This window comes from Larus michahellis, chromosome 2 (assembly GCF_964199755.1).
Source record: "Larus michahellis chromosome 2, bLarMic1.1, whole genome shotgun sequence".
Classification (NCBI taxonomy): Eukaryota; Metazoa; Chordata; class Aves; order Charadriiformes; family Laridae; genus Larus; species Larus michahellis.
In genome coordinates this window covers 58595368-58620516 of record NC_133897.1, presented here as the reverse complement: position 1 = coordinate 58620516, position 25149 = coordinate 58595368, and the positions used below count along the sequence as shown (strand labels likewise).

General features: G+C 44.2%; 1 protein-coding gene across 2 annotated transcripts in view; it reads left to right on the top strand.

Annotated features, from left to right (window-relative positions):
- Window positions 1-22000, top strand: part of EGFR (epidermal growth factor receptor) — a 170502-nt gene extending 148502 nt beyond the window's left edge. The window contains exons 20-28 of one of the 2 annotated variants that reach the window (XM_074575635.1): window positions 3926-4111; window positions 7456-7611; window positions 8482-8557; window positions 9745-9891; window positions 12359-12456; window positions 12870-13037; window positions 13132-13179; window positions 13283-13385; window positions 14385-22000. In XM_074575635.1, the coding sequence (XP_074431736.1) occupies window positions 3926-4111; window positions 7456-7611; window positions 8482-8557; window positions 9745-9891; window positions 12359-12456; window positions 12870-13037; window positions 13132-13179; window positions 13283-13385; window positions 14385-14761 (1359 nt within the window). In that variant the 3' untranslated portion in view covers window positions 14762-22000. Of the gene's footprint in view, window positions 1-3925; window positions 4112-7455; window positions 7612-8481; window positions 8558-9744; window positions 9892-12358; window positions 12457-12869; window positions 13038-13131; window positions 13180-13279; window positions 13386-14384 lie in introns of both variants that reach the window. The other variant, XM_074575634.1, reaches the window with a different exon arrangement.
- Window positions 22001-25149: the final 3149 nt, after the last annotated feature.

Genomic DNA, 25149 nt, shown 5'->3' with positions numbered 1-25149 from the left:
CTGGCCATGTCCTGTTCTGCTCTTTGAGCGCTGAGTTGGAGCCTGCCGGGTCGCTCTGGAGGACTGGTCAGTCCGGGGGCGTTCCAAGCCACACAGTGAGTTTGGTACAGATGAAGTCTTTAAGCTTCTCCTTCCTATACCCGCATAAGCGTGCCTCTAGAAAGCGTAGGTTGGAAGCTTGGATTTGGCAGGGGCTCATCTATCGAGTGCTTGTTTGCAGGGACGAGGTGCATGTCCCTGGTACGTCCCAAATGGACCTGTGAAGTGCAGGTCCGCAGCTTGGGACAGCCTGTTTGCGTGGAAGTGATGGTGGTGTTAATCGACCGCACAAATCTTTCAGCCATGGGGAAAACTGTGGAGTTTTTTTAATTTTGGTAGGAACTGAACCATTTTAGCAGCAAATTTATTTTAAAAGAAAAACAAATAAATCCAGCTTCCGCCAGCAAATGACACCTCAGGTCGGAAGGCCATCTCAAATGGTTCAAGCTGGTGAAGATCTTAACAAAAAGCCAAGTGTCATGGTGAGAAGTGTCAGGATGAATGGCTGTGAACAAACCACCGCCTGTGCTACTGATGATAATAAACCACACCGGATTTTTCCAATCACCCTGAATAAACAGTGTTATTCGGGTACATTACTCTTCTTCGACAGTGTGCGTGTTATGTACCATATGATTTGATACGGGTATTGCAGCAATGCAAAAGAATGGGTGGTCCATCTCAGAAACCATACCTGAAGCAATATCCATCCTGATTTTCGTTTAGTTAGACTCCAGACCAGTCTCAGCCCCTTCCCCATGCCCCTGACCCGTGTGGCCCCAGTCCCTGCCCCTCGCCTGCCTGCGGGCAGGCTGCGGTCCCTCCCTTCGCTGGCGTTCCCCGCATTGAGGAGCTGGCAGAGATGCTTCTCAACTGCCCCTTGCCCTCTGCCCCTCATTTGCCTCTTCACAGTGATAAGGAGAGTAACACAATCTTCACAAAGGACGCTTTGGACTTAACTGTATTCCTGTATACTGAAGGAAGAGTTAATGATTAAGCCTACAGTACTGCATCCTGCCTTCAGCAGATCAAGATAGTCGCAGGAAGGGGCAGTAGATATAGGGACTGTGCACTCTTCAGTGATATTAAAGTACTTTCTCTTTTCAAAGAAGTTTCTGTAGCTTATCCCCACATTATCTTTTCTTTTCCTTTCAATTAGGAAGCTTAACAAAAAGATCTGGCTTTTTTCAGTCCTGTTCACTTTTTAGATTATTTGGTTGGTGGAATTCATTCTATATTTAAGAAGAAAATACAAAAATACAAAAGCAGTGAAAGAAGTCAGAGGGATAACTCCAAAAGCTCCTCTCAAAACAGATTTTTGCTACACAACCAACTTTTCAAGGTCACTGAAACCTCAGAGATAATAATGTCCAATTAAAGATGATTTATCTTACAGAAACACGTTAGGTATAGAACAAGCACAGCAGCTTTAGCTCATATAATCCAGGCGAGCTCTCCCTGGCTTTATTAGGGTAGGGCTAATTCAGAAGATTGTTGTTGAATACCAAGCATACTTGGAGCAGGTCAGAGCGTACCGCAGAGATTTCCAAGATAAACAGTTGAAACAAAGGCCCACTTTAATGTCTTGGGCTACTTAGAGGGACCCACGACCGCACAATAGCTCCCTTCTGCTCCCTGCCAGGAGATGGTGGCCTATTTTACTTTGCAGTATCCAATGTAACAGGCAGCGTCAATGCCTGGCTGCTCTCCGAAGGCTGTGTGGCCCATACGCCCACCCTGCTCCTTCAGCATCCCAGTTCTCAGCCCCCAGGTCAGCCCCGTGCGGGCTGTGCGGCAGATGGGCAGCGAGAACTGCTCCGACTCTGCAGATTTTTTTTCTCCCCCGGCTGAAATGAATACAATATGTATCTGAATCCCAACAGGAAGCAAGGCAAGGAACAGACGCCCTTCATTGGTACGACAGCTCAGTTTTGGAAGCTTAGGGAGATGAGTGTGTTTTGGTCGCTGTTTACATCTGAGCATCGTGTAACAGGTTTGCAAGCTTCTCTAAAAAAATGGTGCCACAAATATCTATGTAATTGACCAGCAGATTATATCCTTGCTTTATCTTTCCTCGAGCTAGCCCACAGAATCAGTGCTATCCATGACGGAGGGTTGTTTTTCAATGACCTGCTCATATCCTGCATTACGTTGAGGAGCACTTACCCAGTTCTGCTAGAAATCTTCTTTAACCTGGCTGCCTGGAGGCCACTTTCATCCCAGGGGTCCAAAACAAGGATACCAAATGCAGAATTAGCACAGAAGAGGAAGCTGCATTACATCATGTTTTGCTAGGCTGGCACGTCAAACAACAATACCAAGGCCAGAAAGTATTGCTTAAGATTTGGGGTTGCTTATTTCTTTAACGTCATTGCTTTAATAACTTTGTTTAATAATAGTTCTTACCAGCTACACAGCTATGTGACATCTGTGGAAAGCTTGTTAGCTGATGAGTAAAGAGCTATGGTATTTCTTTTCTTAAGCTTTTAGAAAGTGCAGATTTGCCCCTTTCCGTGCCACAAGAGTGTCTTCACTATGATTTTAGGCTTTGGGGGGCTGCTTGCCTAATGCTGAATTGCCAAGGGGTGACGAGTTGGTGTCACTCCAGGTGCTGAGTTAAGATGCTGACCTCAAAGCTCACTGCATGGAAAAATGCCCATTTATTTCCTGTTGTGTTGGTTTTCAATCAAATGGCTTTAAAAATGTCTAAAAATGACATACTGTAAATCAGACACAAAGTTAGTTAAAGAAAGCAAACAACTTCAGCTCTAATTTTTTTCCCCAGTTCGAATCCATTCTTTGAGCTGGCCTTCACTGTGGATGGCAATATAAATACAGATCTCAAATTTCAATCTATAAGTAGTTTTTGCACACAAAACCCATCAAGTCAGGGTTTTTTACCCTGTGGCCGTGTTAAAGGATGTGTTCCGTGTGTTTGGAGTGTACTGCACCAGCCTCTGAAGTTGCCTCTCCATTCCTACAGAAGAGTGAAGGAAGAAGAGGTACCCTGGGCATCTTTGATAGGTACCTAAAGCTACATAGGCTGAGCCCAGGCTTGAAAGAAGAGTTTTTCACGTATTTATGAAACTCAAACCCAAAATTCCAGTTGACCAAAGGGTTTATTATGCTTGGGCTCCCACATTATAAGTACCTTCCTGGTATTATTTACATTGCTGTATGGGTCTAAAAGAGCTTTTCCAGTTGGGGACAATAGTTTCATCAGTGTTGCTTAAAGTAATACATGTATTCAAGCTTCTAAAGAGGTAAACTGATTATTAACCTCTTTGGTTTGACACTGACTGAAGAACAATATGTTTGAGAAGAAGGTGGTCTCTTAAAAGTCAAACTGTCAGTCACATCCTAGGTGACAACTTTTGACTTTCTGGGTTAGTACAAAACTTGTCAGAGGGGCAGAAGTTTCAAAAATACTGTTTTCCAATTAGTTTTGTGAAAAGATCTTTGGAGGAAAAAAAGCCATATGACACATGTTCACAAGATGTGTTGGACTTGCAATTAGGTGCTCAAAATGATGATATCCCATCAGCTTCCAGCTGATGTGCAATTTATTTATTCCTCCTAGGTCTGTAAGTTTTGTCCCCAGGATTTTATGTCCAGTGTTTTCTTGGTGTACCAGTAGTGAAAGACTGACTCTTCTGCAGCATCTCAATGATGCTTCAGTATTTAAAATCTGGACCTTCCAGCAAGTGGAAAATACTTGGTTCACTGAATGGGAAATACAAGTGTTTCGTATGCAGTAGAGGGCACAGAGTTTGCAAATAGTATATTAGCAACCTCTTGAACGACCAACTTATTTTATACTGCCTCCAAACATTTCTGTCATGCCAAAGGGAGCGTTTCACGTTACCTTTTTTTCCTTTCTTCTCAGGAAGCTTACGTGATGGCTAGTGTTGACAATCCTCATGTGTGCCGCTTGTTGGGAATCTGCCTCACTTCTACTGTTCAGCTCATCACACAGCTGATGCCTTACGGCTGCCTCCTTGATTACATCCGAGAGCACAAGGACAACATCGGCTCCCAGTACCTTCTCAACTGGTGTGTGCAGATTGCAAAGGTAAGCAGACTGGCGCGCCTCCAGATCAGCTAAAACTCAGAGATCTGACAGCGCATAATGTATTTATTTACTTACCTGTCTCTGTAAATCTTTCTGTTTCACCACATGGTTCCTAGATACCTTATACGTGACAGTAAGAGGTTACTTTGTCTTAAACAATTTACCATTTTCAAGCTGCTGAGCAGATCTTAACTATTCTTCAAAATGCTCCTAGACACCCTAATATTATCACCGAGACATTTATGTCCAAACCAAGCGCCCGGTAATGAATTGATAATGTGATGCAATGAAGCTGTGGTAGGGAAGGGAGTAAAATTTGGCAATTCCCATACCAAAATGCCGCTTCCATCAGTGGATGTCTTTAGGCTGTGCCATGGGGCAAACAGTGATGTTGTTGAATACACCTTCTCGCGCGCCTCGGAGAATTTCAGGCTGAAATTGCCGAGGCCTGGGGATCGAAACTGCTGATTCATAAGCACCAGGTCAGTTCTAGCACAGGCTGGCTGTGACCGAAAGACATTCAGGCACCCCAGGGCTGTTCTGTGATTTATATACACTGAGTTGGAGCCTGTAATCTAACTGCAGTGGCCGTAGTGCCAAATAAAAGACTCGTCACACTTGGCACTGTTCGCCGATGAGAAGAGAAGCAAAGGTGACTGAAGTACAGCCTCTAGCCCTTAGCAGCAATATGCTGTGTTTGAAAGATGGTTTGCCATTTGCAAGCATGGAAGAATGGAGCAAAACCAGCCAAAAAACCAAAACAAAACAAAAAAAATTACAGATTGTTGGAGATTTGTTGTATGAGATGGCAGCATCCGCAAAGCCCAGCTGCTTTAATGCCGCTTATTTCAGGAATGCCGGTCTGCAAGCTAACCACACACTTAACAGCCTTATCGCTCCCTCGAGACCTTGTATACATCCCAGGCTTGCCCAGCCGTGGTTTGCTTTCAGGAAACATGCTGAGGATCTCAGAAATGTATCCACCAAAAAGTATACAGAGCGCATTTTTCATCTTGGTGTGTGTACTTTTTTACGGCGTGCTTCACAGCAAGTGAATTATAATTTATGCGTCCAGCCGGGATGTGAACTGCCTTTTTTTGACTTTTTTGCTCTCTTGTTTAAAATCAATTACTGCTCTGTCCTGGTTTCAGTCCCTTTGGAGGATGAGCTGGAGGCCACATTTCCCTCCTCCTCCTCGTTAATTTTTAAGGTGGCAAAATCAGTCCCCAAGTTGATCTTTGGGGCTTCGCTTGCCCGAAAGGTTGCCATTCACAATTGTTAGCTTCTGTTTGATTTTTTTCATGTCGGTTCAACGTTCACCCATAGCAACCTCTACCCTCTCCAGTGCTGCCTGACCTTCAGCGTACTCCTTTGTGCTGCTCTGCACTGAAGTTCTCCTCAAAGCGCTTGTAAATCACACGTACGGCTTTTTCCCACCAATGTGTCTGATGTTACTGCTCTGATAAAGTCGTGCCAGATTTTTGGACATTCTCTGACTCTTTAAAAACGTACATTTGGAGGGGGGGTAAAAACTGAAACAAATATATTTATGTCTGGTAACTAACCAGCGGGAGGCAAGTTTCCTGGGAAGCTTATTTTTCTTTTCGTTTTCACAGCTTTGAAATAAGTTTTCTTTGCGTTTTTTACAAACATTATCTTGCACTGAGGTATGGAGTCCTGTCTTTCAGACAAGATGTTATGACAGAGCGTAGACGCTCCATGTGCAGAAACACTGAGAAGTAACTCTTTGAACACATTGGTCTCACACTTAATGATGAAAAATGGCTTAAATCCCAGGCCTGCACACAATTATAGATCTGCTGAACTTTCTAGATGAGCAGTTCAACGTCTTTGGTGTACGGTAATGCACGTGCACAAGTCTTTTAGCTATGAGTATCCTAAATAGCTTAGTGTGAAACTGATATTCTGCCTTTCAGCAGCTTTGTGTCTTAATAAGTCTCTGCAGCAAGACATGTTTAGCAGGAAATTTTTGGTCCTACTGGGGCTAGATTATGTGATTATTATTTTTTTTAGGATAGTCTGTTTTCTGTGGGCAGCTCAAGACTTTTTGTTTCAAGAGCTCTGCTTGCTAACGATCTATTTGTGTAATTAAATGCACACTCGTAGTGGTGTTGTGCCAGCTTGTTTGGGTGGTTTGTTTTGGCAACATCAGCAGCTCATGGGTGAAGTTCTGCTGGGGAACTTGGGTGGAGGATTCGATGGTGGTCCAGGTTAGCAGTGGGCTTAGGAAAGGGGGGTGGAGGCTGGATGGAAGGGAATTATTCCCTCCCGTGCTCTGTCATCACATCAACATGATCACTTTGGCGTTAACTTTGTAGGTTAGAAGTACTTTTTTATTAATTCTCCATAAAAAGCACGTCAGCTGCCGCCAGCAGAAACCTATCAACTGGGAATAATTGTGGTTTTTAGAAAGGATCTTGCAGGAAACTTAGAAATCATGAACTTTTTGATTCCATACACCAAGAGACTGGAGTTGAGGGAAAGGGGAATAATCTCTGTGGGTAGAAATGCAGCTGTTAGATTCATACCTTAAAAGTCAAACCAGCACAATTAGTTGTATTCTTCCGCAAGAGGCAGTTGTACCAAAAAAGCACGTATGCTATGGCAAAGCCAGTCTAATCATGGGAGGCAGCAAAACTGGAAGAACTTGCCTTTTCAAAGAGGACTTGAAAATAGAGGCAACTCTGAGCTCAGCCATAAAATGAATTTTTTTTTGGTTTTAGTTCCTTTTCTTACCTTTGCAGTGGGATGCCTCATTGTTAGCAGGGAACAGGCAGAGTACTCTGTAACGGGAGGCAGAGTCGGCAGCTTTGAACAATTAATTTATTTTTGCTTAGACTCTTCTCCCAGGCCATTAGTGTCTACATACCGTCTGTAGGGTTGGGCTGTGTGTGTATGGAAGGTGATTGATAGTTAAATTCTGCACTGTGCTCCCCTGAAGTCACTGGGGTTACCCAAATGCAGCTGAAAGAAGGGTTTGACACCTTTTTTGGAAGTCCTATTCCAATTTTTTATCTCTTGAACTAAATCCTGAAGGAAACGCATCCCCTGCTATACCATGGCTCCACTGGCACGTGGACACGCAAAAAGGTTCCTGGAGGGTTATAGTTACTTCTCCGTGTAACTGTCTAAGGGCACATCGTCACCCTGCAATGAGCATCACATAAGTAGAAACAGCCAGCCTTTTTCTGAAGAGGGGATAGATTACAACAAGTTTATGGTGGTGTGCATACAGTTACCACAAAGCAGCTGAAGTTTGGTAACTCGTTGGCACGTCCAAGCCCAAAGCGTGTGATGCCTACCCATGGGCTGTTGTATTGCAGGGAATGAACTATTTGGAGGAGCGTCGCCTGGTGCACCGCGACCTTGCTGCCAGGAACGTCCTCGTGAAGACTCCTCAACACGTGAAAATCACGGACTTCGGGCTGGCAAAGCTGCTCGGCGCCGACGAGAAGGAGTATCACGCCGAGGGAGGCAAGGTAAAGCACATCGGCGAATGAACCGCTGCGCGTACGTCGGTGCTTGTGCTCGCGCAGGAGCCTTAAAAACAGGAGAGAAAAAAAAAAAGAGAGTGGGTTTTTCAAAGCGCTCGGCGGCTGTCTCAGCGTGCTGCCTTTGAAGCCTGTGGGAGTCCTCTGAAATCAGCCGAAGCAGCGTCAGGGCAGTGGGACTGCAGTGGGAGCGGAGGTAGCAGAGCGGCGAATGCTTTTGAAATTCCCACCCAGTATGTCTGGGAAAAAGCAAGATTATTAAAAAAACATTAAAAAAACCCACCAAACATGGCTGAATCCATCAGCGCAGCCAACACCAATAACGCTGTGCAGTTTATGAAGAGAAAGGGAATGCTGTATATTTATAGCAGAAGAAAGACCTGTCAGACTTGGTTCAACACGCCTTCGTGTTGTACTACGTGCTGATGGAGGGAGTGTGTCCTGCTGAGAAATTAAAGAGAAGCTGCTTGCAAATATTGCAGAGACCATAAATGGAAACCATATGAGTGCAGATCAGTCTTTGTCGTACAGACTGGGATGGGATTTGTGTCCTGTTATGACAGGAGAAGGTTAAAAACATAGGAATTTGACTGTTAAAAATACTGTAAAACTAATTGTAAGAGATATTTCTAATATGCTTAATATTTCACAAGTTCCCAGGTTCAACATAATAAATGAAAATAATCATAAGGGACTCAAAAGTTGCCCGCTTTGCCACTTAGATAGTTGTTTTGTTTGTTGATTGTTTTTTTTTTTTCCCTTCTGCAACCAAACTATTGGTTTAAACACCACCTGGTGGTAAATACCACTGATAAATTTTGGATGAGCCTCTTACGGCTTTTTTGTGAATTTTCCTAGGTTCCTATTAAGTGGATGGCCTTGGAGTCAATTTTACACCGGATTTACACTCATCAAAGTGATGTCTGGAGTTACGGTGAGTCTAAAACCAGTTATAATTATGGCAAATGGGTTGGAAAATTGCAGGATTCGCTAGTGACTTGACACAGCCCTTTTTTCTCTCTATCTATTATGAGAAGACTGAGAGATTAAACATAAACAATGGGCCCAAACCACCTATTCAACAAAGTAAAATCCCCATGAAATTGCATGCTGGTGAGGTGGAAGATGTTTTGCAGAACATGCTTGCAGGTGACGAGCCCTCCCCTGAGAGGGGCTGCTGGTAGGAGGGTGCTCCATTGGCTGAAGTTCTGCTGACTCTTTTCTTCGCGTGAAATATAACAGTAAAGCCACATAACTAGAGGGAGGACTTGAAACCATCGGCCACACTGTCGGCCAGTGTCAATCGGTGTAACTCTGCTGTGGCCTAAAATGTTTGTGCTGTCCTGCTATTGAGAGGACGGCGCTAAAAGGGAAGCAAAGTGATAACCTCCTTCGAGAATTCATTTTATATTTGGTATAGTTCATAAGCCAGCTTCAAAGAAAGAGGAGCAGAAAGGAAACGTTTCAAAGCAACTTATCCCAAAAATTTCCACTCCATGGGCTCTGATATTCCTGGAAAATATTGAACGCAGATGGTCAGATCCTGTGTCCTTTTAGAAGTAGTACAGCCTCTGGTCCTCTTAATCCATTTACGTATCTTGGCATCCAAAATCTTGTTTTGTATCCTAAGCTACCAGACAATCAAAACAGCTACATCAGAAGAGTACGTGGTATGTCAGCAAGCGACACTGAGGCAGCTGGTTTACACGTCTTTCAAAAACTGCTCTTGCTCGTCTCCAAAGAGATTGTTTTCAAACAAAAAGACAACTTCCATTTTTAAAACCACTTGCTGGGTTGGAGTCAGGAGGGAGGGTAACCTGCATTTCCTTTCTCTGGGGCTGGGAAGTTTGTGGGACGTTCAACACTGAGATGCTAGCTGAGATTTAAAAAAACAAACAAACAAACAAAAAAACCCCCCCATAACAGAAACTTAAAGGAATGCAGGACGATTTCAACCTGTTTCATTAATTTGCTTCTCTTTAAAATCATGGTAGAAAATGCTTTTCCCGTGTGGGGGTCTGGCAATGCAGTGCCTCCAGGATCACCACATCTCCACGCCCAGGCCAAGCACCCCGGCTCCCAGCAAAGCCTCTCTCATGGTCTTCTCTTCCCACCCTGCAGGTGTGACAGTTTGGGAGCTCATGACATTTGGGTCCAAACCGTACGACGGGATCCCCGCCAGTGAAATCTCCTCTGTCTTGGAGAAGGGCGAGCGTTTGCCCCAGCCCCCCATCTGTACCATCGACGTGTACATGATCATGGTCAAATGTGAGTTCATATTTGGGGTTGTGGGTGCTCACCTAAGTCGAATAAGTAGCACGATTATGTCATTATGTCGCATTTGTATATGCTGTGGTTTTGGTGATCGCACAGAAACAGGGTTACTTGAAGAGTGGTGACACCAGAGTGTGTCCCTGCACCTTGAGCTTTAGCTAGGAGCACAGGATATGATTTCATTAGTCACTAATTCAGCCAACTAATGTTTTTTTCACCATCCACACCACTGACTGATATTGTCAATTATTTTAAACTGATACTGTCATGTAGTATAAATAAGCATAACAGCACCCACTTTCCCTGATACTCTGGTTTTGTATGCCTGGAAAATAAAATTAACACTGCCTTCTCCAGGCTCCCCCTTAGTTCAGTAATACGTGTCCCCCTGCAATCACGCACATGGATTATGTGCTCCTTTTGCTAAAGGAGTGCCGGGAGCACAGGCACCACCGTAATGGCAGGTGCACATGAGGATCCGGAGTTCCTATTCCATTTCATCCTCATTTTTGCATGGCTCCTTTTCGGCACACAGCTGTGGCAGTAAAGTATCACAGGAGCTGAGGGTCTCTGAAGCACTTTTTGGCCATTTTTAGGGCACGTCAAAGGGCTTCTGAACCCCCCAAACACCTTTTCCATCTATATCAGCTGCTAAAATGTCAGCTTATTATCTGGCTTTCCATGCATCTCTAGGCCATGACTGCTGCATCCCTGCTCGCTGCTGTGAGGATGCTGATAAGCAGCCCACTAGGTGGCATTTAAGACCTTCTCACTGGAGGAAAATGTACCTGTTCCTGAAATAGGAACCACGCTACCATGAACACCCCGTAGTGCAGCACTTCTGGGGAATCCTGGAGCCCCCACGTGTTGCTTTGTCGGGACAGGCACCACACAGGGTGAGCCCGATCCTGTGCTCAGCAGGGCAAGCAGGAACTGGATCCAGGTGTGTGCATCTAGCCTGGGAGGTGCCCCGACCCAAAAGCAGCGTCCTAGAAATTCATCCTCAGTCATACTGAACCCTACGTGACACCTCAGCCCATTGCTTTTCCTCAGGGCCAGTCCAGATGTGGAAAGGAGGCATTTTTCCAGGTGCCTAATCAGGTACCTGTTGCTTTTAAAACACCACCAGTGGAGTGTCCCCATCCCCTTTCATACCGTTACACTTAATTTAAATGCAAGAGTGTGAGGATCTGGGGTTTGAGCCTTCCTTCTGCCACAGGACTCAGTTGCACATCTTTCACTGCTCTGATCACCCCATGTTTGCAGGCTACAGTGCAGGCCCTGTTAAAGCTGTGCCATTTTGTCTAAAGTAATTCAGGATTCTCAGTCATCTCTTTTATAAGCAGAGTACAAACGGAAATGTTTAAATTTATTGCACAGCAATTTTTTTATTATTATTTTAGAAGCAGCATTTAAACATACGCAACTCAGAGATAAATTCAGAAAGAGTAGATGCTACTTCTGCCACAGCAGCGAACTCCCAAATACTCCACTCTGTCTAAAAACAAGAAGGATTTCTTCTTGTATTAGCGAGGGATCATATTTCTAGCGTGGCAAAAAGTCACTGGCAATGATGAGATTTTGTCTAATGCAGATTTCAGATGGCATATTATCACTTCATTTCTGCATTACTATGGATAGGCTGTTTCTGATGAGTTCCTGCAGACACACTAAGCTTGACCTTTATTATTTTTAATTTTAAACACAAGAGTCTCTACATCAGCTCATCTGTTAGTTGATAACAGAAAGTGTGGGTTTCCTAAGTAATCTCAGATGTTAAACCACCAGTATCTAGATTCGAAATCTCTTCTAGCCTTGATCCACATTAAGCTGTAGGACTTGTTTTTGTTGAAGTCCGTTTACTAATTAAATACAGCTTGGACATAGTTAATCTTTCCAAATGTCCCCAGCGACGATGTTTTGAATTTTAGGAGACATCTGGTACAAAGGCTAGAAAAATAAAAGTTTAGCTTCTGCTTTAGGCTTCCCAGGATTTCACAAAGCAGTGCAGTGAGGACGATCAAATCACCGTACGTCTGCAGGCGCCCCCTGAAGTTAGTTTGAATCCCCATCTTCAAGAGCTTTTTTTTTATTTTATTTTGGACGGATCCAGGCTGGCTCCCGATTTGCTATCCTCGGGACCTTATTATCACTCCAGTGGGAACTGTCTGCCCATGCGGAGACAGGCCAGCAGGAGAGGAGACTGGCTCAGCCGGGAGCTTTTCCAGCCTCAGGGTTTTATTACCCCCTTCATTTTTCTCAAAATTGCCAAAATGTGCACTGTAAATGCTGAAATTCACACCAGTGGCTGGTGAATGAACTTTTTATGGTGGTCCTTTGTGGGTAACTCCTTTCTTTGTTCCACGCATGGCACTTCTCTTCTTCCTGTTACATTTTAAGCTCTGTGTTTGATCACCAAAACAACTTTATTTGTGCATTGCTTTTCCTGTCGTCCCTCCAGGCTGGATGATCGATGCAGACAGCCGTCCCAAGTTTCGCGAACTGATAGCGGAGTTCTCGAAAATGGCCCGCGACCCTCCACGCTATCTCGTTATACAGGTACTAAACCCAACGGTAGGAAGATGTCTGATGGGCATTTAATATGAGGCCCAAAATGATTAGTAATGCATATGAAAACTTATAATATGGATAATTTAAGGCCAGATTTATCATTGCTTTCCAGGTCTTAACACATTCAGCTAGAACCACAAACAGAATTTCAAGACCAGTCACTGTTTTCTTAGTACTGGTCCCAGTCTAGTCCTGAGAGGAGAGCAGAGTTTGATCCTCTTCAAAATGCAGATACTTTGCTGCAGCATAGACAGAGATTGCCCAGGCTGTAGGTAGATTTGGTTAAACACACAGATCAAGCTTTTACATCTCTCTAAATGTACTTTGTCTCTCAGAGAAGGGGATAAGGAGGGCTTGAAGGGAGTTTGTGAGTCCTCTCTCATGCCAACTTTGTCTCACAGGGAGATGACAGGATGCACCTGCCCAGCCCTACGGACTCCAAGTTTTATCGCACCCTGATGGAGGAGGAGGACATGGAAGATATAGTGGACGCGGATGAGTATCTCGTGCCGCACCAGGGCTTTTTCAACAGCCCCTCGACATCCCGCACTCCTCTCTTGAGTTCATTGGTATGAAACTTTTCCTCTGTGCAAACACGACAAGCAATTTTAAGGGTGATCTGCTTCTCATAATGTCTGTATTTTCTTTCTCTCTCTTTTTAAGAGTGCTACTAGCAACAACTCTGCTACAACCTGCATTGACAGGAACGGGGTAAGTGGGATGATCTTTAAAAAAGGAGCAACTTCTCCTATGTGGATCAGCTTCTACAAAACAGTCCCTTTGATACTGATCTTCTCTATTTCCAACCTAGCAGGGGCACCCTGTGAGGGAAGACAGCTTTGTCCAGAGGTACAGCTCAGACCCAACGGGTGCTTTCTTGGAGGACAGCATAGACGACGGCTTCCTGCCGGCCCCAGGTGAGTGCCTCTCCCGTGTTTCCATCCCACAGCCATTCATTCACAAGTCTTTTGGTTGTGAATATAATCATCGTCCTTCCTTTTCTGTAGAAAGGAAGCAATCCAAATGCTTCCTGCCTTTTTTGCTCAGTAAATGGGAGTGGAAGCGTGTGCACGTATCCCTTTACTGGACTTTTTCTGGCTGCTTCTGGCTGCCTCTCATTTGGGTTCCTTCACGCTCATGTTTGCCATGTGTGCCATCTGGCTGGGGAGTTTGCGTGTGTAGTTATGCGTTTAAAGCTTTCTACCACCCTTGCACTTGGGAAAATAGCCTCTAAAAAATGGGTTTCACCCCTTAAACCATTTCAGCAATATAAACAGCTTTCTAGCAGTTTCACTGCTTTCAGATGTTGATACACAGAAGGCAGCTCACGGTTTCACATGGACTTACAGCGTAGGCGCTCAGAGAGAGAGCCAGCAAGCACTGAGGGAGCTGCTGTTGGGTTATGCATTGTGTCCTTAAAAAAACCCAACCAACCCTTCCAAGAACACGCCACAGCTAAAAAGGGTGAAAGACCCTGCAAGGGATGTCACCGAAGTGAAACGTGGAGTCTGTTACTGCCAGTCCTGTATTTTCTGGGCATTTTCCTCAGCTCTAAACATTTTTCTAGGGAAACAGCTTCTGGCAGCTAAGCTCCCAGACTACAGTTTCAGAGCAGTATCTGGGACATAGCCACCCACACGTCACTAAAATCAGCAGTAGCTATCTCGCTGTCTCGTGGTCCAAGCCATCTTTCTGCTGCTTTGCAAACCAAATTCCCGAAGGTGAGCTTCAGGGCACCGCATTTGGTGCCACGGCACGGCAGTCCCTGCCTTTGGCTCTCTTCCGCTCCGGGAAGTTCAGTGAGATGCTGTGCGCAAAGAGCAAGTTGAAACTACACCTCAAGTGATGCAAATGGCTGCACTAGTTATATGTCTTCATTTTCGTTCCTTCTCATTTTTATTTTCTTTTTATTCCAGAGTACGTAAACCAGTTGGTGCCCAAGAAAGCATCTGCCTCAGTGGTCCAGAATCCAATCTACAACAACTTCTCTCTCACAGCAAACTCAAAGGTCCCCACGGACTCCAGCTACCAGAATTCACACAGCACAGCTGTGGACAACCCCGAGTATCTCAACACCAACCAGTCTCCGCTCTCCAAGACAGTCTTCGAGAGCTCTCCTTACTGGATCCAGGCGGGCAACCACCAAATAAATCTGGACAATCCTGACTACCAGCAGGACTTCTTACCGAAGGAAACCAAACCTAACGGTCTCCTGAAAGTTCCCGCGGCAGAGAACCCAGAGTACTTGAGGGTAGCAGCACCAAAAAGTGAATACATTGAAGCCTCAGCATGACCATGGAGAATTTCTTCTTGCAGCGAGGAAAGCCAGACTCGATGAAGCACCTGGCTGCTGCAAGAACGGACTCTTGCTCAGAGCGAACGGCGACTGCAATGCGTCAGTAAGCACACCTTTCCTTTTCAGCACGGCGGCTGAAACTACAAAGCCTATCTGATGGTAGTTTGGGTCTTTTCTCGCCCATTTCCACGTAATAACTGAGGCCCACAGCTTGCACTCGGATGCGTGTTGGGATGGAGCGGGATCTTCCTGGACAGAAGAAATACGGATGCATTCCTTTCATTTTCAAATGGTAGCATGGTAAGAAGCCACTCTGGGATGAACTTGAGAACTGTACACATTGTACAGTCAAATTCCTTTCTACAGTCTGTATTTTTATAAACGTTTCTAGCAGAATTTTTGGATCTTTTACAAGATCAGATGCTTGTACTGCTGGTCTGCTATGCGGTGCTCAGATCACCAGCAGGAAAAGAAAAATAATGTTACTAAGTAGTTCTCCAAAACTCCTGGAACAGAAACAGTTATTCCAAACCACCGGATTTTTACAAATTGGCTCCACACACTGCTTCTTGGCATGAAGAGGAGAAGTGCATCTGGAGGACATATGGGAGACTCTGCCCAGGGTGGTATGGAGTGGATCGCTCTGGGGAAAACTAGCACAAGGGGCAAAATGGCACAACGCATCGCCTACTGACCACTACTGCTAAAAACTGACAGGAGGAACTCACCTCAAAGTCATCTGTACATGGTTATAAAGCGCTCGCTAGTTTGTTTTCTGATGGTCAAACGCAAGACTTTTTTTTTCCTGATCCCTTATGCAGCTGTCAAGTTGTCAAAATGCCTTCCTTCTTCAACAAAACTGTTAAAGATGTTGCTGTAACTGAAAAATGAAGTGTCAAATAATGTTTAACAGACTTTAATTAAATGTCAAGGAAATGCAAATGATGGCAAATTGGAGCTTTCATGAGACAGACTGGAAGAACTATATTAAATTAAACTTGACTAGGGCAAGAAACACAGGTAGCTCTAGCCCAGCGGTTTTATTTCCCTTCTTAAAGGGACTCAGAGCAGAAATTTCCCTCATACATTTGGCAAAGAAAAGGGGTATATCAGTGTTATTCTTTACTCACTTCAAGGCAGAATACTGCCAATTGCTGTGCCATGCTGGGGCAGATCCTGGGGCTTGTTGCCCGTCCCTGTGGGGTTACATGTCTTGGCAATGCAGGAGGGGCAGTGAGAATGAGTTAAGGAAAGGAGGAATAATCTGGAGTGATGGAAAATACTATCTTCCTCTTCTGAAACACAGGGCTGCCTACCGCTTTTTGAAAATGCCCGGCATCTTCTTCTGTTATCAGTGTGCAATGGTCTAGGCAAGGCTGAGACTTTAGCTTCATAGTACAAATCAATCGCAGCAGCAAAAGCAGCTACTCTTCACTGGGGCCCGTGATACAGAACTTCAGATTCTTCCGTCAGTAACATTTCTTATGAATGTAGGAGAAGTAAGATGCTTACAGTAATTGAGATGCATCCCACCAGCAGCTTGGCAGTGATGTTTTAATCAAAACACTAGATCAGAAAGCAAATGCATATTTGGTGATTTTGGTACAAAGGTCCCTAACTAGTTGAATGTTGGGAACTTGCTGGAGGTAGCATAAGCAGCAGAGTTGCAGAGGATATGCTGTCTATATTAAGTATCAAGAAATAGTCAAATTTATGCCACCACTGTGTTTTGAATATGTCAGTATATGTTTCAGTTTAAGTATTACATCTGGAGTCCAGCATCAAGCAGCAAATCCTCAGAACATTGTTTTTACAGATTTATTGAGGAACGGAGGAGAAGAACGGTCATGTGAAATGACCCCTTTTATAAGTAACACGGTGTAAAATGCATTAGCAGCTTGCGTGTGTGCGGTAGCTCATCGGCCACGCTGCAGTCTAGGGTAGAGCAATATATTGGGTCAAAATCCAGAGATTGTCCTGTTTGGTACATCTGTGTCACCATGGCCAAGTCCCAGGCACAGCGGTACGGAGGATGCAGTGTTTGACTTTGATTATTACTGGCTTGTATTTAAAACGCTAACCAAAATTCAGTTCCCACGTCCAATTAGCGGCAGATTTCTCCTTGCATTCCTGAGAGCAGATTTGTTGCGTTGCTCTCACAAGCGTGCACCATGTATGCAGCGTTGCTTCTCTCCACCCACCGCCCCGGGTGGAATGTACATAAAACCAAAAAAAAGATCTTGACAGAAATCACAGTTAATTTTCAATCTGCTAAATCTGTTACGTCTCCAAGCAGAACACTAGAAAAATCACATAGTGCACGTTCTCCTGCTGAATCTTTACGACACTATTGCACAAAAGAATTTATTGCCGTTTTAATGTGTTAGCTAAAACAAGCCACTAAGAAGTAGCAATATGTATCACCAGCATTATGTAGCATAAAAATTATTTAATAGAGGTTAATATGCTTGCTCATAACAATTTTATAGGGATTCAATAGCTAGAAACAGGGAGATTCATCTAAAAATTAAGCAATGTAAGTTTGAAAGAGCATTACTTTTTGAATTTGTTGGTTTTGATGAGGAAAGTAGAAAAGAGGATGTAGGACCACAAAGTCTCTATACGAATGTACGTATTCCATATGGGTGGGATTAGCTATAATATAAAGTAGTTCTGGTAAACAGGCATCCTGTAAGCCGTGATTTGTAAATTGGCAGCTCAAAATAGCCAGCAAAAAATAAAAACCGGGCAGTGCCTGCAGGGGCAGATACAGCGGCAGTGGGAGCGGATGGGACCACGTGGCTATCGCTGGAGGCACGGGTGCTACGTGGGGTGATGCTCGTAGGGTGACAGACGTTAGCAGTGCACCAAATGATTTCCACTGAGATGAAAAAAAAAATAATAAAAAAAATCAATAAGCAGCTGAAACGGTCTGGTTTTCCCACTGCAGCTCTCTGCCCCTGTAACAGCAAGGAGCCCCGTGCAGGTCGTAGGTGCTCATAAAGGCGAACATGGTTAGACAGCATTTCATGCGACCTTGCTGATGCAGCATTGCAAAGGGTTTAGGCTACTGAATGGGACATGAAAGTTGGGGTTTTTTTACAAATATTAGAAAAAATAACTGCGCTGCATCTTGTGAGCTTACATAAATTGGCATGCAAAAATAACTTGAAAGTTCTGCCGTTGTCTCTCAGGAGATGTGAGTAGAAAATGCTGATTTTCAAAACACAACTGCATAGGGAAATGTAGTAGGCCACAGTCACTAAGGCTAACAGAGTCTTACCAATTGAGAAAAGAAAAATTTCCCTTTTTACTATATTTCTCATGAAAGGCAAAACGAAACCACTCATAAGCTAATGCTGAGTGTCTCTTAATCATAAAGCAGCAGTTAATATGGAACTGCTTTTGCAATAATAATTTAAGACTTTTAAGAAGTGCTAAGTAGAAGAAAATATAAGTTAAGTCAAGAGTCTTCATCTTACTTGGATGTTTTCCAGTGATCTGCGTACAGTGTCAGCGCACTTGACTTCATTTGGGCCTTGGGTTGTTTTCTTCTGCTGCAAAGGGAGTTGGCTAGGGAAATTTCCTTCATGTTGCAATTGGTCTTCGTCAGGTAAATTCAGCCAAGAGGTCGGGGGCTTGCTTTCGTTTCCAGCTGGCAGGCAACAGTGCAGTGAGGTTTGGTGGTTTCTGGGAACGCCTCAGGGTGATGCCGTGTCCCACCAGCGTCACCCTGAGATGGCCATGTGAAGCCTCAGCATTAGAAAGTACGGTCCCGTGGTTTAATTGAAAGGAAGGGACATGTGTAGGGAGAGTAATGGCACATGAGACAGCTGCCACATTTGCCCAGGGCCATCACTGAGGCCATTGCGTGTTCTTGCAGGTACAGGTGGGAATGGACACACGGCTCCTGCCCCTGCTATCGGCTTGAAGTGAAGCCCCCCGCAGAGGTTACTTGTTCTAAGACCAATATACTACAGGGCGAATCCCTTCTCTTCCCTGGAAGATGGAGCTAGGGCTACAATAATGTCACAGGACCCCAAACAGTATAAGGTGCATCAGAAGGTCCCTGGTCTGTCTCGGGGTGCTCCAGAGTGCCAAGGAGAAACTTTGCATTTCCAGACAAGCACTCATTTTTCAGATTCAGAGTTCAACATCACCTTTTAGTATGACTGCTGCCTCTCCAAGTAAGCAGTTACGGTACTGTGGCTTTTGTTTCCCCCTGCGTTTCTCTGTGAGAAAACATCTGAATCGGGACAAAGTATGAAAATGTACCCGTGTCCTCCTTCCTGATGGAAACTGTATGTATACTCATGAAACGTCAAACTCTGTGTATAACACTTGGCAAGAATGCTTTGTAATGTTTTATCACCACTGGTTCAAATTTTTATATTGGGGTCCCATTTTCTAGCTTTCTTTCTGTAAGTGTTCTCTCTTTGTTCTGACATACAACTTTTAAGGAGCCTTTTTAAAATAAAAAAAAAAATAATAACAGAAAAAAGTTTATACAAAAGAAAAACACGACACCTTCAAGTAGCTTGTCAAATGGGCTGCATTAGGACCAAAGATGTAATGTCTTGTTTTCTTGCTTTAAAGGAATAGGGTATTGATCACCACTTCCACAGCCTCTTATTACAGGGAAAAGCTACAGACCTGCACCCTTCATTGGGGCTGGGCCAGACCTCCACTGAGCCAAGAAAGCTCGACAGGAGGGTGAGGCCTGGCTGTAGAAAACCAAACCAAACCAAACCAAACCAAATCAGGACCAGGTATCACTTCAGGGCCAGACCTACAACCTTTACTCCATTTTGATTCATTTCCTACTCAACGCAATAGCTAAACAGGGACACAGTCAAGAAAAAAAGAAATAAATACATCATGTTTTGGCTTAGTATCAGGAAAAAATACAATGATGTGAAGATGAGACGTGATGAGATAACTGCTTTTTATGTGAGGAAGTGTGTAGGCAGGCAGTGAGTCTTTAAAACCGATAACATTTTTGGTTATGTATTACTTTAATTATGCGGGGGCATTGAAATCACAGCGCTTCCATGATAGGCTTTACTTTCTGCCACACGTCCTGCCTTTGTTCGACATCGTGTGTTTTGGCAGATCCACCTGTATTGCTGTGGCTGTGTGAGAATTGCGGGTTGGTCAGAGGCAAAGCGTGCAACCCTTCCTTACACATGGGAGGGGAGAGAAGAGTGCGGTGATAGTGGGCCATACCACAGCAGTGAAGCAAACCCTCAGTAGCATCCAAACAAAAGGTTTCTCAAGGAAAAAATTGACAACTGAAGATCTAAATGGCAAAAGACAAGCACTGCTGGAGTCGTCAGGCAAAAAGCCTTCGGCCAAGATTCAGGGCTGGTGCTCCACCAACTTTACAGTTGTCCTCTTACGTGGTGCAGACGGGGCTGTCTGGATGCTCAACAGCACGGGCTTTGTGGTCTCTCTGTACCTCTCTCCTTGAAGTAATGGATTTGTCTGATTAATAAGGTAGAAACCAGAAAGCCGCAGCTAACAACTGGACTGGTTGGAGGTTTTGTTCCTATGTAGCTGATACAGTACACCGTTTCCAGTCACGCTGGAATTTATCCAGACCCTTCTCCTTACCTCTCACAAGTTGGCTGAAGAGTGTGCATTTGCAACTGCCATCAATGTTATCCTCATATTTTATGAAAGGGAGTAAGTGAAGTAGTTGTCTACAATGGTAGGAGGCTTGGCTCACATACCTAGGTTGCTTTTTTAATCCTCCGGTCCTAATATTGTTCCCCTTGAAATCAATGGGATGTTTAACTTGATTACACTGAGAGTATAAAACAAGGCTAATGTTGAGTGATTTTTGAAAATCCCTCGCAATAATCAGAGATCCTATGGATCCATTGCCCGTTTTAGGCTGCTTTGTATTGATGCAATCAACCGAGTATAAGGTATAATGTCTTGGTTTTAATAAACTGTCAAGCAATATATCCATAGATACAGACGGTACCCTCACAGCATTGTAAAGTTACTCAATTATGAAAGCACTATTTGTACAATAAGAAACTGTTGACTTTTATATGGTTTAATGGTTTATACTGTTGATCAAAAATTGTTTGTATATTGAGCGATAAAAATGAGGTGTATATTATTCTTTTTAATTGTTTTTAATTTTTGGAGAACTTTTATTGTAATATACTGTTGTATTTGGGAGGAAGAAAAATCAGTGGCTAGCTTGTATGGTTTGTAGCCAGAGAAGAACTCACATTATGAGTTCTTTATTGATGGACTTAGACTTTTTTTTTTTTTTGTAAAAGTTGTCACCTTGGGGATTTATCCAGAGCTTAGCGAAGCTAATAATGGGACCCGTTCCTCTCTCCAAGACTCTTTGGCTCTCTGCATGCACAGTGCTGGAGTTTCATAATGTGAGCAATAATACAGCTAAGACTTGTGACCACTGGAAGTGCAATATGAAAGCCCAGGTGCTGCTTATCAGGGCGCTAATAAAAGCTGCTCTTTCAAAATGCATGGCAGGTTCTCACTTAACTTTTATGACAAAAGCAGAAGAGCAGTCAAAGCAAACCCTCAAAAGCTCATCCATGTGTCATTTGGCAGATGAAGCCACACTGCTGGCCATTTGCAAATTGCATAGGTATGAGCTGTGCAACAGCAACGCAGGACTCCCTCGAAAGGAAAGGCAAAATAAAGTCTCATCCAGAGTCACAGTGGTGACTTAAATTGTTGTACTGCGCTAGGCAGAAAGAGGAATTCTGTTAGCAAAGCCAGTCAAATGAAGCCCCGGCGTCCTCTTGAGTATTGCTGTTTAGTTATCCAACTGGTGGAACATGTAGCAGACAAAGATTAAAGGAATTACAGGGTCCTCAACATAACAGAGCAAAATACACTGGGTTGACAAGACAGCAAACAGGAGAGGAGCTGGGACTGTCAGTACACATTCAGCCTGGATAAGTCCCCGGTATCATGATTAGTAAATTAAATCATTTTTGTCTTCATAGATAAACTTTATACACAGAAAAAAAAAAAGCCACTACAGCACCTTTCTCATTTTCATCTTTCCATCCAGTCCCTTCCAATACGTAGGCTGCATGTTTTACCAGCTCAACTTATTTTATGCAGAAATGACGTAGTCTTACTCTTCATATTACTGGTTCTCAAAAATGTCTAATGCGTATTAATGCATGATATTTTTATTTTAATAAAAGTAATTAAATAAATCTTTGCTCTTTTGGCACGTGATTTTTTCCCCCCTTTTTGGTGATCAGCTGGCTTGGGAAGATTTTATGTAAGTTAGTGTTAATATTATTAACAATAATAATTAGTATTAATATCGAGTAGGAAACTGAAATATACGTTGTACATCTGTGCACTTCCTCTGTGAAGATCAGAAAACAACTTATAGACTCAAAAGTCTTTATCAGACAGGAACCTGCTGTTCTCCATATTTCACAGGTAGGATAACAGGCAGAGCAATGCCTCAGTACTTACCCCAGAGAGGTAGGGATATTGATGGGGATAAATCCCACTCTCAAAGCACCGCAAGAGAGGAACTTAAAGTGAAGAATGGTGTAGGTATAGAAAAGCGCGGGTATTTGGGAAAGATGAGCATTCAGAAATTCCACTCAGCTCAGAGCTGCCAACTTCAAACAGAGATAAGAAGTGACAAAGGGTGCAAGGGGAGAAGTCAGCCAAAGAAACACAGCTGCAGTTTAACCCCCCTGTTATCTTCCTGCACAGGATATGGCAGGCTAAAATAAAATATAGAAAATTGCTATTTAAAGATAGGAGAGAAATACAAGCCTCTTCCGCATGCTCCGTCACTAGCAGCAGCAGCGGCGCTAAGCGAGCCTCGCCCCACGGCTCTCCTGAGCTCCACCAGGGAAAGCAACAAAGCCAGCCCCTAGGGAACTAATCTGAACCCGTGATAATTACATCAGGTTGCCTAAGAAATTTCCAAGGCTGCCAATAAATGAACCGACACGCTTTGAGAAGGTCCACAGCCGGGGTCAGACCACCTACCACGGCGCCCGGGACAGACCTACATGCCTAGTACAACACTGAAGGTGGAAGGGCTCCTCCACTGCTCTTTGGGGCAGTCACGTTTCAGCAGGAGCTGGTCACAGATGGCCTTGCTCGTACCTCTCCTAAGGCTGCCCGCTGGAGCAACATTTCTGCAGCAGCATTTGGCAAGAAAGAGGGGCCTTGCAATCCTCAAAGGCAAGTGTTGGGAACTACAGAGAAGGTGACTCGGCCTCCTTAAAGTTGCGTTATGTTTGCTGGCAGAGACAGGCTCAGCTCCTAGGTCAGGGCCCACCTGAGTCAGACCCATGGCAGACCCCCAGGAGGGGTGTCACTGACACAGCAGGTGCCAAGGGACACGTCCTGCCCAGGGTGCTCGGTGGGGTGGCTGTTCTTTCTCCTCACACCCCCGCCCACAGGATGAGGTAGCCTGCTCGGAGCCTATCTGTAAGTATGTACGGGGGGAGTAAACCCCCCCAGTCCCACAATGTGGATTATTGTTGCTGTTTTGTTGAGAGAGGAGCTAGAATTAGAGATCAGGTGGTGCTTTAAATTGTTTGTTGGGAATTGAAATCTCTCTAATAAGCACCATCTGTGCGAAGTTCAACACCAGAGCTCTTGTTGCAGAAAGCCTTTTACTTTCAAACCTGTTTCCTTTCTAACAAGAGCAGAAGGAAAGTGATTTAATGCATGTGTTAACTCCAGAGACTGCTGCCTTCAGTGAGTTACAGCCCTGCGAAACTGAGCTAGCTCAGAAATAGTGTGGTAAGCGTTTGTCATCTTTATCCAGTATCGTATGGGCTGGTTTGCACTTTTTTTTCCTTTTGTTTTTTTGGGAAGCACAGACTTATGGGTTGCACTAGGCTTCACTGGACACTGTCACTCTCAGATAGGAGTGAAGATGATACAAGAGGTGGTTATTCTTGTTTCACAGACAGCTTTTATTTGGCAGTATTTGTATTGGCACCCATTTAACAAGCCAAAGTACGGCTAATAAGGGTCACGGCTGGTTGTATAGATTTCCATCGTGCTCTTGGAGCTTGTTAAATCATCAAAACCTGCGTGTGAGTTTAATGCTCATGGATAAGAAATACACCAACGCATGACCTCTACCACTGCCTGTGGAGAGCAAGCCATGCTAGGTCAAACCGAGCTGGGCTAGGCATAAATGTAACCAGGACACAGCTCTGGCACAAGACGATGGTGACGTCCTCCAGGCACAAAGCAGCCCATCTACCGCTCTCCTCCCTGGATGGACCTGCCATAGCGCAACCATAGAAAGCACACTCAGCTATTTGAGATTTCCAAAGGGAAGCCAAGGTCACAAAGTCTGCGTGGCTTCTGGGGCCTGTACCTCTGGCTTGGCGCTCAATGCCCCCCCCCCCCCCCCAACGAGACTACTGCAATTACCCTTGCTTCAGAGAGCAGCAGAAGGAAAGCTAATAGTGCCCTCTCTTGGAAGAGAAAGAAACTCTGTCCACAACATAGGTAGCTTTAAAATAAGTCTCCCAGGAAACAGAGCAGAAAAAATAAGCTTGCGTAGGCAATTTATTTTCCAGTCCGTTTGGAGTACAGGTTCATGGTACATTTAATCCAACCTAAGTACGGGCTGCTGCTGGAAACGGTCACCGCACCGATCCGATGGAAAATTAATCCTTCTCTTTGGCATTTTGGTTTCAGTAGACTTGCAGTGCAATTGCATACACGGTAGAGCTGAAGTCTGACATGGCAACGTGCATCTGAAGGGCATGACTGTACCTCCTGGTGGTAAGTGCACAAGTGACAAGATCGTAATGTGTGTGACACCCTCCCGCCTTCAGGAGCTCTTGTGCATGTTACTGTGAGGCACTCCATTCCCCTAACGCTCAGTTATTGGGTTTCTTCATGTCTTGCAAGAAAAGCAGTATTGTGCAGGTGACGCTGTAAAACGTCCTAAAATAATGCAAACAGGCGGTGTCAGGACAAAGAGATTTAAGTTAATTTTTGGTTTCTGTTCATTAAACTGGTGGTTGGGAGCAGTCTTTGTCCAGCCTTTCTGTTTCATATGAGGAGGCTCCAGCACAGATTTACCCCATTGTAGAAATAAAAGAGGCTATTTTTAGTGAACGGCAGTTTTAGAAAAGTCACGGTCTTGCCTAACGCAAATAATGCCTCCATATACTTTTAAAAATTAGTATATTGGCCCCTGGGACTCGCTAATGCAAAATTATTTCTAGTACTTATTGTATTGGTTCAGAATCCAGTGGAGACCTGCCTAAAAAATCTGACAACTCCTGTATTTTGCTGTGAATAACAATGCTGGAATAGACTTGTAAACAGGTGAGGCTCTGATTTGTTCCTGGGTTTTGGGTGCTAAGCCAACAAACCTA